General features: G+C 35.6%; 1 protein-coding gene across 1 annotated transcript in view; it reads right to left on the bottom strand.

Annotated features, from left to right (window-relative positions):
- The window catches only part of LOC115450467, a 59,300-nt gene that overhangs the window by 26,146 nt on the left and 18,567 nt on the right, over positions 1-14,587 (bottom strand). Inside the window, exons 2-4 of the mRNA XM_037444750.1 lie at positions 11,790-14,183; positions 11,632-11,696; positions 11,283-11,470 (exon numbers count right to left, since the gene is read on the bottom strand). Of these exons, the coding sequence (XP_037300647.1) occupies positions 11,283-11,470; positions 11,632-11,696; positions 11,790-14,175 (2,639 nt within the window). The 5' untranslated portion in view covers positions 14,176-14,183. The remainder of the gene's footprint in view (positions 1-11,282; positions 11,471-11,631; positions 11,697-11,789; positions 14,184-14,587) is intronic.

The following is a 14,587-nucleotide window of genomic DNA, read 5'->3' as shown; positions in this document are numbered from 1 at the left end:
ATGTTACATTAAAGTTTTCTTATACCAAACCCATAAGAGACGCTGTCAAAATTACATTAGAACTAGCCTTTTCATGTCGTTTTTCCAAAGAGTTTCCAAAGAAGAACAAAAGCAAAGCCGGGATTACTGGCCCGCACACGTATAAAGAGGTGACATACTTCTAGTTTCTGTTTAGAAACGATGCCGTCTTGACGCCGTTTTGAGATGCATATTATCTTAAAGTATAAAACAACTATATTACTAAACTAGCTTCCGCCCGCAGCTTCGCCCGCGTGGATTTCGGACTTCAAAAATGCTATGCTGTCGTGGGATATTTTTTACATAATTTTAAGGAGAACATTTCCGTCATACATGATTTCTGGGTGAAAATGGAGTAACTTCTCCCGTTTTCCCAACATTTCCCTTTACTGCTCTGCTCCTATTAATTGTAGCGTGATGAAAAGTATACTATAACCAGCACAGGAGTATGAAAAATAATTGTACCAAGTTTCGTTAAAATCCCTTGAGTAGTTTTTGTTTCTATAACGGTTATACAGATAGACAGACAGACAGACAAAAATTTTACTAATTGCATTTTTGGCATCAGTATCGATCCCTAATCACCCCCTGATAGTTATTTTGGAAATATATTTCATGTACAGAATTGACCTGTCTACAGATTTATTATAAGTATAGATAGAAGATGGGTACTTAGAGAGGATAAACGATACTAGTTTTCCTACGGTTACTCTTATAGTTGACTGCTTCGATGGCGTAGTTGTTCAGCATGCGCGGTACGGCAGCGCTCTGAGGTCGTGGGTTCGAATCCCGGGTCAGGTAGTGATATTTGGATTTTGCAGCTCAGTATCTGTTTAATTATTCCCTTTGGAGGATAAATGCGTGATGTGTGTTTGTGTGTGTGTATGTAAACTGCCGGATATGTACGGCTGTTTTGATGAGTGACTAATTTGCTTGTCTGCTATCCTACATTTCTTGCTGTATCCATATGCCGGCTTGCAAAGGATATATTTTATAGACGTTTATAGCATAGATGGCACACATCAGCGCAATACATATTAGAGAGACGCATTGTGCTCGCCAGCGGAAGCTATAAATGCAAATTTGAAGAGAAAAATTGTGTAAACACCCGGGGAAATGCGCTCAGCTCTCCCCTTGTTTACAACGATAGGGCTGTGCTGCAGTGACGGAGGTGAAATTTTCCGAAAGCCCAACACAACATATAGGTATTTTGGAGGTGGGAGGCAGATATATTAACTCATTTACCAGCGGAATGTTTGCCGGCAAACATGACAGCTACATGACATTACGTGTGTCACGGGAATATAATCTTATTATATACTACATAATAAGGTTATTTTTCCGTGACACGCGTAATATCATGTTTGCCGGCAAACATTCCGATGTTAAATGGGTTAAATAACGGAACCTCCACCTTTGACCAATTAACTAGAATAATATAAATGTGTTACTGTCATCCAATGTTCTAATATCTTGTTGAATCATTTGGATAGAAGAAAAAAGAAAAAGTAATAACATATAGGTATTAATATGCATAAATACGGTTGCATATCTGATCATAATTTGATTCTACAGAATTTCTCCATAAAGTTAGTTATATGGACCTTTCGCCAGTGCTGCGCTGAGATGAAAACGATAATGGAGATATTTTGTGGGCTTTATGACTTTTGATACGACTAAGTGACTTGCCATTTAGTGTAGAATAAATTGTACAGAGTCGCGGTGATTGTTTGATTAAGCATAGTAAGGCGCATGTATACTTCGAAAAACCTTGATTCCAACTGGGAACGAGTTTATGTTAGTTCATTTCCAGAATGGTTATCATTTCGGATAAAAATGTCCATATCCTTCAATCAGTTTGCAGTTAAAACGGTCTCTCAACAGCCCTTCATTATTTGGATAGGTAAAGTATATTATGCTAATTTATTAACATACATATTTCAAATGTGTTTATCGCGATAACCCTAGCAGTAAACACGAGGTAATTAAGGTAACTTAAAACTCCCCTACGAGAGTTATGAAATAGCTTTTCGAAATTTTTATCCGTCGATTTGGTGTTGCGCAAAGGGAGGGGAACTGCGGAGTGAAATCGTTAGCAAACTGAGGGAGTCCCTCTCTTTTAAACAGATATGAAACCCTGTTCGAAGAGAAATTTAGAGTTTATGATTTGGAGAGATATGGATATAAACTTAGAGTTATTCTTTGTCTAGATAAAAAGCTACAAATCATGCTAAAATTTTGTTTATATAATTGATATATTCAGGATTTAGAAAAATCGTTGGCACATTCATAAGTATTCTTATATAATTGCGAGTTTTGATTAACTGACATTTTATTGCTTTGAATGACGAGATGAGCTTGTCGTTCGCCTGATGGTAAGCGATACGACCGCCCATAAACAGTGGAAACACCATCCAACACTTTGAATTACATCGTATCGTTTGGTATTCGACTGCACTCGTCATCCTGTATTATTATGTCCAGTAGATGTACACTGGCTACAATAAGCTACAATATCTATCAAAATCCTGTTATTTTTATATGAAGCGTAAATCAAACAAACTCTACTAAATCAATAGATTACATAGATTTTAAAAGAATGTAAAACAATTTCATAAAGAAATAATTTCCAACGGACGTCCCATTAAAGAAATTATTTGCCACAGGGCCGCGATAAATCACAACGAGCGCTGGGCATTTCTTCTCACGTTCTCGTGAGAAAGTGATAATGTGCGAACAATGTTTTATACCAATTCATCATAGAAAGTCGATTAATAAGAAACTATTTACTTAGGGCCTTATGTGGGTGCAGTACTTGTATCTCTGCCTATGCTTCAGGGACAAAGGCGTGAGCATATGTTTATATATTTGTGTATAGAACCTTAATAATTAAGCTTTTTATTTATCTGGCACACAAATGATTTTAAAAGGAAAGTTATAAAACATTTTTTTATAGTTAAAGCAAATTAGTAGCAGTTTACAATAAATTTATATTTTAGTAAACAAAAACACGTCTATAAACACCTTTTTAAATAAAAAATTACATCCAATTATTGGAAAACGTCTGCTTCAGACAAAACACTGAAAAGTATTTGAAAAACAGAGGCCAAACGTTGTACACAGCTACCGTAATAACCACAAAGGGAAGGGCTCGTTTGTGGTCATTTTACGGCCATTTTGGAGCTGACTCGGGTGTTTCATGACCGGCCGACGCGACGCCTCTGTGAGAGCAAATAAAATATTAGCCCCAACGTTTACGAGTTTACGAGTATTTATTATGTAGCGGTTGTTTACTCATTTTACGGGAATAAAGTGGCATTCCAAATTTAAAAACGTTCTTTATTGAAGTTTCTGTAGACACGAACGTCCGTATAAACTGTTCAAAATGGAGTTAGAACTGTTCGCTGCAGCGCTGAAACATCAATCGTCGTCTAACCAAAATTAAAACATGCAGTGCTAAAGCGCTTTAAATAGAGTATAAATAAAATCGCAAACGATACCGGATTGTAGTACACTTCAATTGAACACAGTGAGTGTTCGGAACACCAGATGTAGTACGTTGTACATATATATCGATGCTAATTGTAATAAATCACGTAATTTGAATTCGTGATAATCGAATACTATTAACAATGTACGACTATAAGTTCTAAGCAAGATATCGATCATCAACGCGAATAGACATAAACGTTGAATAATGAAACGATGACTGACGTATACCGAGTTCCAGAAATGTTAATACTTAGCTATTTGGTTATTCATAAGGTAGACTGATGGTAGCCCTAATATCTACATCGGAAGATAGAATTTTAAGAAAGTATTTGAATTCTTAGGTGATGTACGAGGCGGTCAATTTGTTTCCAACAAAGGCCACTATTATAAAATTACAGTAGTTGCTAAAGATACTAAAGGAACATAGTATTATGTATAATTACACATGGTCACGCCTTTTATTTTCAATATGGTAAAGAAAAGTGCAACGTGTGCACCCACTTTTCGCCGTATGTATTCCATTCGTGATATTGTCATATTCCAGACTCCGGGCTGATATTCAGAAAAGTCCAACAGCGCTTTGCCCAACCCGGTATTTGAACCCAAGACCTCGGAGCGGTAATCATATCGCGATTTAAATAACTCTACGCCACAGAAGGTGACAGCTTAATTAATTTACATACTCCGTTTAAAATTTTATGTCTCAAGATGACGAACGCAATGACGAAGGTAATGGACACGAATTTTTATATCTTCTGAATGTTTTATTCCAAATAGTTCTAAAGTTATATAGAGCAGACATTGGGAAGATTTATATACAAACAAATCAGTCCATTAATGATTGAATTCTGAGGTAAGAAACATTGAAAAAAAATCGAATTGATATCCTCCTTTTTTGGAAGTCGGTTAAAAATTTGTACTCATGGGATAATTACTCAATGTACCGTGAAATAGAACATCAATGTAAAATACGTCATATTTTTTCCATATCTTGATTTCCACGTTTTTTTAATGGGCATATTTTCTGTAAATATGTTATTTTTTTATCAATATCTAAGGAAGCTGTGACATGTTGTCACACGGACATTTCAAATAAGACAATGACTTATTACAATCGATATATGTTTATGCACTACGTATTACATCTGGCGTTCCGTACACACATTGTGTTCGATTCAACTGTACTGCAATCCGTACAGCTGACTCTTGGAGCACAAATTTGGTCCCGATGTCCACTCTATAACTATAATATTGTTTTATTCTGATTTTAAATGAATATTACAAAGGGTACAAATTATTGTTACAACTCTAATTAAGCAATGAGCCCTTTAAAGTTATACATAAACTATTGTTATCAGATTTTAAAAGGTCAGCCCGTTGTATTTGGAGTCACGTGACCGTAATACTATTGTTTGCTGTACGAATTAATTGTTGATGGTGAGTTATTGCTGATAATCTACAGATATTATCAGGGGCATTAATTTTGTTTAATAATATGAGCCCTGTATTATATACTGTCCCACTGCTGGGCACGGGCCTCCTCTACTACGGAGAGGGATTATACCTTAGTTCACCACACTGGCCTAGTGCGGATTGGTGGACTTCACACACCCTCAAAATTCCTATACAGAATTTCTCAGGTATGCAGGTTTCCTCACGATGTTTTCCTTCACCGTTAACGCAAGCGATAATTCACAAATTTTAGAAAAATCAGAGGTGTGTGCCCTTTGGATTTAAATCTGCGAACATTCGTCTAGGCAGTCCGTCTCACAACCAACTAGGCCGCCGTATCGCCGTTAACTTAATTTTGATAAATCGTATGTCACAAGCCCCCGCGCACTGAAGAACGCTGTCGGCGTCAACGGCAGCATGAGGTCTACCTTCCACGCTGCCGTGCATCCCGGGAAACCCAGTCACGAAGCCTGCCTAGCTCTACACTTATTAGCACAATGTTTAATGGTTTTGTTTTTTTTTTTGTAAGAATTTAGATATTAGTCTCAAAGTCCCATATAGTATACTGCTAATTAGAGATAGAAATATGCCTCAATTGTATCTGACTTGCGCATTTCAAAGACCTAACCTAATACAATTATAATTTACTAAATGTTACTCTATCAACCTACACAGGTATACTCATAAATACTCAGTCACTAGACATATTAATGGACGTTTTCATTAAAAGATATCATCTACAAATGTAAATTCATATCGATTACATTTGTATCATAACGTGTGCCCTGGGGGATAGGCACTAAGGGAGCAGACATTGTAGTTTCCGCTAAACGATTGCCTATCAGTCTATAGCTATTTCACCCAATCTATTTTCAGACGAATCGAGTTTTTGAAATCGAAAAATAGATTCTTTAAATTCTGCCGATAGAGTAGTATGCAGTCTCTCTATTGGCATGTCAAGTTGCTTTGCAAAAAACCCAAAGGCAATTTTGTATAGATATTAAAGTCATTAAATATTTTATATTAGCGCAGATTTTTTAATAACTTAGTTAAATGGGTAGACTTAAATCGGTAATGAAATAAAATGAAGTGAATTTCTTATTTTCTTTTATTAGTAACATCTTTGGAACCCTACATGATGAAAATACAAAATTTCTTATATACTCCTTCCTTTGTTTGTATAAGTGTTGAAGGAAAGTGTGCAATTAAATTCATTTTCTTTTTTTTTCTATCTTATTAAGACTTGACGTGATTTTATTAAGATATTTGTTATAGAATGAGCAAAAAGCGAATCAATTAGTCATTACTATAAAACATGGTCGCCATCTTCAAAACACGTAGATACGTAAACTCTGACCATTTTTAGTCTTAGAGCAAACTCAAATGACTGCTCGTTAGACGCAATATTAATTTTCTAATGAGTGTAAAAGATATACAAGTCTAGTTTATAATTAATGTCCTATTTGAAATCTAGGTCAAGAATATCCACATCTCGTTATGTCCATTTGTTGGTGTGGGCGTGTGTTTTGTCACCATATTACAAGATATAATATTGTTTATAATTGGTATACTGACTTCATTATATTTGGGTTTTCTTACACAATTTTACCTTGACTAGATCTTTCTAAAATAAAAAGACAGTTAAGTGGCAGATCGTAAAGAATCCAAAATCAAATAAAATCCAAATCATTTTGCATCATGCTCATGTGATCTCATATTGAAAGAGTGCAAATGCAATAGAATTAGCTATAGTTTAGTGTTCTTGTTGAGATTGGTAATAGAAAAGGCAAGATAATCAATGAGTAGTGTTCCAAGCCGCCATGAAGTTTTGGATGATGCTCTTTATACGTAGTCTTAGTTATAAGAGGAATGATGCAAAAGCAATAGCAGCAATTTCAGACGGATAGAGAATAAACAATGTGTGTAATTATAATCTTGATGCTTCTTATAGATAATCTTAGCTCTTATAAGGCGAATTATACAGAAGCAATAAGAGGGACTAAGGACAGAAAGAGAATAAACAATGTACTTAGAGATTAAAAGCTGTTGTTACAATATATGACGTATTTATCACTAAAGTTGTAGCTAGAGGCGCAACCAATCCACTTTTCACCATTCGTAATCCGTTTCATGATGTGAAAGTCTATTTTATTGATTGTAATATGAAAATATTTAGGCCTAGAAATGTATATATTAAGGCTTGAACTCATGAATATTTTGACCTAGAAGCAAGTATAATAAATCAATGTCCAGCACCCAATGGGAATACATGATAGGCCGTCAATCAAAGCTATCTGTGCCTTTTAAGCAGACTTGGGTCAATAGGGTCTTCATAGTAGGTCAAGCATGTTAATCGTTAATTCTATTTTAATAATGTCCAAGAAGGTAAAGCGGGTATCGTCCTTTCATATGGTCTAATTGCACCAAAATATCTTGTGTTAGCAATACTCATTTTCAAGCTTGTTGCAGAAAGGATATGATTTTTTTTTAGTAAAAGCTGCTTGCCTTTCATTCTTTGCTGTCTTTAAAGTTTCTAATCATGGTCAAAACATTGTAAACTAAATTATAATTGGCGTTGATTGAGCTAATGATCTAATAGCTACAAACATTTCGATTTCCAGCAGTTGCAACTAGATCAACTTGAACACATAAATATAACAAGGTGTGTAGACTAAAAATGTACCTATTTTAGCTTCTACCTTTACATCCTTATAAGTTAAAAGAGTCCGGTCGTGAATTCAGTTGCTCATTGACAGAAGCAAAACCCTTTTAGTAGTAGCAATGTTTGACTCAGAAGCTTGGCAATGCTATAATGACTGTATGTTCTAACATTGAAGGTTCAGTTTTGATAGTGGAATAAGTTTTATTATTTCTTCTCCATCGCTCTTTGCTTTCCTACCTATCTTCCGTTAACTACGAAAATCTTAGTAATTTTCTTTACCAAATAAACAGTTTTACAAAACACGCTATCACACTTATCATACCGTAGTATATATTGGATAACCCAATCTAGGTATTGAACTCGGGGACCTCAGCGTCTTAGTGTAGTATGCTGCCACCAAACCTATGGGACCGATGTAATGCATGCAGTCTAATAATTCATAATCAAGGATCAACAAAGATTTTATTGCCTCCACTAATGACTTCTTGATTCGCGAGACCGCCACCATCTTACTATAGCTGATATACAAGTGGTCAGGTATTTTGGACCGCTGCCAAGATTTCCTGCAATTGACGCGCTGTTACAAACCTGGGCAAATACCTTTGGAACATCAAAGGATTGTTACGAGACTGGGCTGTCGAAATAGTGCTTAATTAGGGATAGATACCTAAAATTATGATTACTTTGAATACTAATTTAAAATATATTATAATTGATTAAATATGCCTCGTTTCGTGAATTTGAAATTAAAGTCATCATTTAGAGTCAAGTTATTCAAATTTGTTTGACGAAGTAGTGGCATGAGTGGTACATAAAATTCGCAATAGTTGATAACGCAGAGGAAGCCTGGCACAATCGATATAACCATGAGCGGTATTAATTCCGCGGCATTCCGAACGGGTAGGTAGGGGAGATGCAGAATATAATTAATCTCCAACATTTCCTCCGTTTCCTCCACACTCATCAATCATGTCGTATTCGCGCCGCGTGGGGCTGCAGATTTGTTTTACGTGATATATGACTTTAATTTTAATAAGTCTCGAGTGAGACAGCCCTAGAGGTCTACACATTTATGTTAATTAACTAATTAAGAAAAAATATATAGACACAGTAGAGATGAGAATGGAAAACATCAAAAATAATGAAATATCACAATGAAAATAGAATAAAAACATGCATTACGAAATCCTTACCGACATAAAACTCCTCAAAAGTTTGTACATACACGAATAACAGAAATAATTGTAACTATCACAAATAACACTGACACCTCACAACACTACACTGGTACGTTTGGACAGAAAAAAATCTATGCGTATTTTTCTTTAGAGTGGACGCGGCAAAATCCGGACCGCGGTTCGACAAGCCCCGTAACGCGACTGCCCGGGTTAGCGCTGGGCGGCAATCGATCGGACTGCGCATGCGTTGTCGCGCCCCGCGTCACACCAAGCCCCAATATCTTATGTATGAGATTGGTATGTGCCAGAGGAAAAAGTGAAAAATGCTCTGCACGCTACTAGTGCTACTTTAACAATATTTAACAACTGTTTGCAAATGCGGACTTGACTTGCATGCTTGCGTTTGGAGTGGTGTCCTAATGTACCCTGTACATACATTCAACTGTGTAGAATTACATAACTCTACAATTCAGGACAACGTAATTAGCATAATAATATAATAGATAAGAAAAAAAAAACTTAATCAGTACTTAATCTTATTTTTACAATTTATAATGGGTTGGTGAAAGAAATGAACAAAAGCACTGGCTCGCTTTCAGCTCTTTTATAAAGAACACACAAACGCACAAACCGCGTGGTTTTTAATGAACGCTTCTACAAATTATATTTAGAACTCATAAAGTGAAAACAGTGTAAGAATGATGTCTGAAAATTTAATGATAGCCCATATACGTTCGCATAAGTAATCAGTACAAAGGAATGAAAATAAATCAAGGCGGTACACGATTATTTATTCAAGACCCACCTATGCCGTTTCTCCTTCGAAAAAAGAACGTAAAAAATAATGTGGGTCATTTCATGAAAATAATATTATACACAGCCAAAAAAGGTTGGAATATTAGAGATATTACATATTCCATCATTTTATATAAAAAAAATGATTTTAAAAACAAAAATTATATTAAAGTTCAATATTCATAAATTATTGCTTCGTTGATGTAATTGTATCGCGTGTGTGGTCCGTCCACCGTGCTGAGGTCCCGGGACCGAATCTTAAGTCTGATAAAGGGATGATTGTGTTTCTGTCCAGTTTCAGTCCGGAGTCTGCAATTTGTGCTCGATATGGCGATAGGCTCGCCGAGTATCACATAATGAGATGAAATAAACAGGCAGAGTAGGTGTCCCTAGTTGCACCTCTGCCTTTCCCTTGTCGGGGATAAAGGCGTGAACTGTGTGCGTTAAATATGTGTATATCTACAATTAATGAAAGTAGGTACTTGTAGATGTAGTTAGAAACACATTTTCATTAACTCATCAACTATCGCGCAAACACGACCGGATACGTTCCAGTTTCAAACTCTATACACAGGGTGTTTAAAGTTGTTAAAGGAGACTTTAATTAAAATAGAGCCGATACAGCGTGTAACGCAATAATCGGTCCTGCGGCGAAAACCGATAATGCACGGCTGCTGCGCCTAGCGAGTGCACAAACTGGCACAATCTCGTTATTCTATTAGCGACTCGTACGATCCCAGATTGGCATAGATTGCTGGCAATATTTATAGCTTGGGTAATGACAGGATAGCAGCAAAGTTACCCTTTTCAAAGTTTGATCTTTGTATACAAATAAAATGGATATAATTGTGGGCATATTTAGATTTATGATAAGCTATTGGTACCGTGAAATCTGCATCTTAACGAAATGCCGAAAGTTGGCATTTTAAGACATCCTGTTTAGAGGTTAGATAATTTATATTGTGTTAAAAGAAGACCAACATTGTCTTAAATGTAAAACTATAGCCATAAATGAAAACTTAACCTCAAAGTAGAAGTAACGACTCAACGATAGAGAAAGTTATTATTATATAGATTATTTTCTTTTTATTAAAAAATACATTCAAAATTCTATTCATGAAATGCCAATTTTTAATAAAATTGCAATGAATTCAAACTCTAATCTGTTTATGGCATTCCGTAGCACACCTGTATGAAACGTCAAAATTGATAATTTAAAATTTACGCACAGCGGCGGCGCCATTGAATACAAAATTCAGGTCAGAGCAGCACGTAAGAGCCTGTTACGGGGCAATGAAAACTGTTTAAATTCACGATTGACTTTACGCATTAATGGAATTGCTTTCCGCCGGTTCCTGGCACGCTAAAACTGTGCGTTATATAACAATTTGTAGCCAAGTCAATAGTGGTCAATATGGGAAGATTTGAGCGCTTCGTAGTTATTAATTTTGTTTTGATGTTTCATTAAATATCTTCCGGATTTATGGAAATATTTTGTATTTAGACTTGTAAAAATGTTCATCGTTTCTAGTCTCGACATAGTAATTCCACTATTTTATATAGAAAAATATATTTTTTTAAAGTCTACAATATTTTTATAAAATTTTTCGTCATAGTATTCAATCTTCCTGCGTTTCCCCGCTAAAAAAAAACTTTTTTACACAATTAATAAAGCGTTGACTTACCGATATTTCTTGTCTCTGTGCCACACAGAGACGTGAAGCATCTGGTGATCGTAGACGGCGGTGGGCAGCGGCAATTTCAGATGCCTCTGGAATTCCGGCTCTCTTTTCCCGTACAGCACCGACGTGCGTTGGAAGATTGATCTTTGTGAGGGCAAAGTTTGGCTCTCTGTCACACCGCTGATAACCACCTAGTGGGAAAATTTTACTTTATAAATATGAATAAGGTGTGGTGGATTGTTAAACAAGTCTAGAAATATCGAAAAAAATTAGAAGTATGTAAAATGAACTATACTTTATAGTTTCTTTCACAACAAATAATTATTAACGACATAAATAAAGAAACACTAACCTTTGCATATGCATTGATGTCATCTGTTTTACCCGTGGAACGTTGAAGATCTTTGCATCTTATCACTGTAAATTATATGAACACATTTTTGCATTAAATCATTCTAAAGAATGTAATAAATGTTAATAATAAGAAAGAGGCCGATAGTCACCACTCACCGTGCACGTCTATGACGTCATTTCTTGTCATTATTTCCAAATCTATGGTCCCTTTCAGAGCTTGGAAGCGATCGCTGCTACGTTCCAAGCGATTGCTCACAACACTCCTTCTCTTCTCCTCACTGCTTGATATGCTATATTCTTCTGGAGAGTATGTCAGACATCTTCTTATGGACTTGTGCTCTATGATAGGAGTATATCCATCAGAAGGAAGCACGTCTTCATCAAGTTTGCTAGTTTTGTGAGCTCTCTCTTCGCTGAGCACTTTCCCTGGTCTTTTAAGGTTTGGTAAAGGTGTTATCGGACTTGGAATACCATTTTCAAGGGTTAAGCCAAACAGTTCTCTGGATCTTTTATTTTGAATTTGATCGTAATGCATTAAACTGCTGTGGGATACGTTGGATCTTGAGTTGTTTAATTGTTGAGGAAATTCATCACCAGTTTCAATAGAATAACACAGAGGAGAAGCCAAAGGTTCGCATAAGGATACATTTGGAAGATCCATTGCAGGACTTGGTAACCCAACTTCGAGCGTGAGTATTGACTCTTTAGGTTCGTTTATTCTTTGCTTCCATTGACTCTCGTTGCTAGGTGTGGACTTTTTTCTACGTATGCATCCTTGCCTCTTTAGTCGGAGACTCGCTCTTTCTTTACTTATAGAATATAAATCTGGAGTAGAATCGGATGAGATATTTTCTATATTCACTCTTTCAAGAGATGCACTCATTGAATGCGATCTACTAATTGATTCATTTTCGCGTCTTTTACAAATGATTTTAGGTTTAGATTCGACAATATTTTCTGGTGTTCTTACTTCTCGCTCATTATATCCATCTCCGTCGTCCAATATAAAACATCCTATCGGAAGATTTTTTAGTAATTTATCATTTACTTTGTGTACTGGTACTATTTTCTTGGAGGGCGTTGTTTTTGGAGAAACGGAATTTTCTCTGGATAAATTAACGTATTTTGCTTCTTTGATCAAATTTGCTTTATTTTCTGCTAGAGGATTTATAAAAATATCTTGAACTAATTCTGGTTCAGGAATAATATCGTCTTGGCTTATGTTTTGTTCTGTGATTTTATTCAATATTCTCCTCTTTGATTTAACAATTTTAGTACTTTTGATGATATCTTCAATCATTTTTTCAAGAGTAACATCTCCCATTTGTGTTGTTGAGACAGTGGATTCGGTATTACTAGTGTAGTCTTTCCCTAAGATGAACTTATTTTCCATTTCAGTAGAACTTTCTTCGTCTCTAAGAGGAATAGTAAAAGGATTTTCTACCTTAGGAAAATATTCAGTTACATCATTATTAAAAGCTACTCTTTGCGATTTGCTATGGGTACTCATAGTACTGAATCTTAAAGCTGCTAACTTAACCGATAAAGGTGTTATAGAAACAGGAGAACACGCCTCTCTTACTAAGGCATGCGTGTCTTTCTTATCGACAGACGGAGATTTAAATGAACTTTCAAATTCATTAGATTTCTTTCTTGTCCTCTTTAAAGGTCGTATACATGTAGGACCTTCATTCTTATTGAAATATAATGGGTTGTCCATGAATATGTGATGTCCAAATATAGGTAGAGTTGTTTTTTCAATGCTAGATTTATTTATTGTGATTGGTTTCTCAACGCAATTAATTACTAAATCTTTGTCATATTCGATTTCAACTAAGCCTTCACTGGCTGTTTTTGTTGTGCATACCTTGTTATCAATTGCTTTATTATACGAAAAGGTAGTCTTATCATAATTATTTATTGGACAAATTCTATCACTTAATTCGTTTAAAGAAGGTTCAGAGGTGCTATGACTAAGACGCGAAGTTAAAGAATTCCTATCAACGCTCCTTATTCTTCTTTCAGATTTATAAACGGAACTATCTCGCCTAAAGACTTCATTATTGGCACTGGTCATTTCAAGTTTCCGTTTTTTAGCTTCCCTTACTCTTCTGCTGTAAGTCGGCGGAGTAGGGGGTAAATCAGGAGCCAAATCATCTCTTGAACCGTGTAAATAAAATTTTCTTCTTTCGAAAGTTTTTACCGGAGTGGAATTAGGTGTTATATTGCTAACATCTTTAAGAGCAATACCTTCTGCTTTCTTTACAAATCCTTCCTTATAGTAATTCGGCGTATTTCCTATGTAGTTCTCATTCTCCTTGTTAACAGTTTTGATATTGTTTTTTCTTGCCGCATTAGAACCCAGGGACCTTCGTTGATATCTGCTCGGTTTTTTGCTTTTCTTAACGCATTGAGCGTCTAAAGATTTGCGTATTTCGTTGTTGTAGCATTCATTATCATAATCATTGCACCTTCCGCCTTCGAACTCATTGGTAGGATGAGGCTCTTGGGTCTTCTTACCATAGACGGTCCACTTCAGCATTTTTATACCTGTAATGTGAGTCGGGTTAGTAACAGGTTTAATGGTAATCTTACTTTAGGGAGGAGTAACATATCTCAATTCTATTTTCTACTCATCGCATTAGTCTGTTACTTTAGTAATATAACATATATGTACATGTGTATATATCTATGTTCTTTAATTTTCAAGACCATACTTTTGTTAAAATGTTGTGACAAAAATATCCCGCTATTAATAGAAGAAACAGCTAATGACCTGGCGGTTGGATCATTTATCATCGCACGAGTGACAGATTGTTGACGATTTGTCACGGTGACGTTTGTTCACACGCTTCGTACTTAGGAGTGTTTGGAGGCATACAGCATTCTTAACTGCTAGCATGTTATTGTACTTTAATATATTTTAATGTATGATTTTATCAAGCGTCAATATT

This window comes from Manduca sexta, chromosome 28 (genome assembly GCF_014839805.1).
Source record: "Manduca sexta isolate Smith_Timp_Sample1 chromosome 28, JHU_Msex_v1.0, whole genome shotgun sequence".
NCBI classification, from domain to species: Eukaryota; Metazoa; Arthropoda; class Insecta; order Lepidoptera; family Sphingidae; genus Manduca; species Manduca sexta.
The sequence above is the reverse complement of the archived record's forward strand: the minus strand, read 5'-3'. Positions and strand labels throughout refer to the sequence as shown.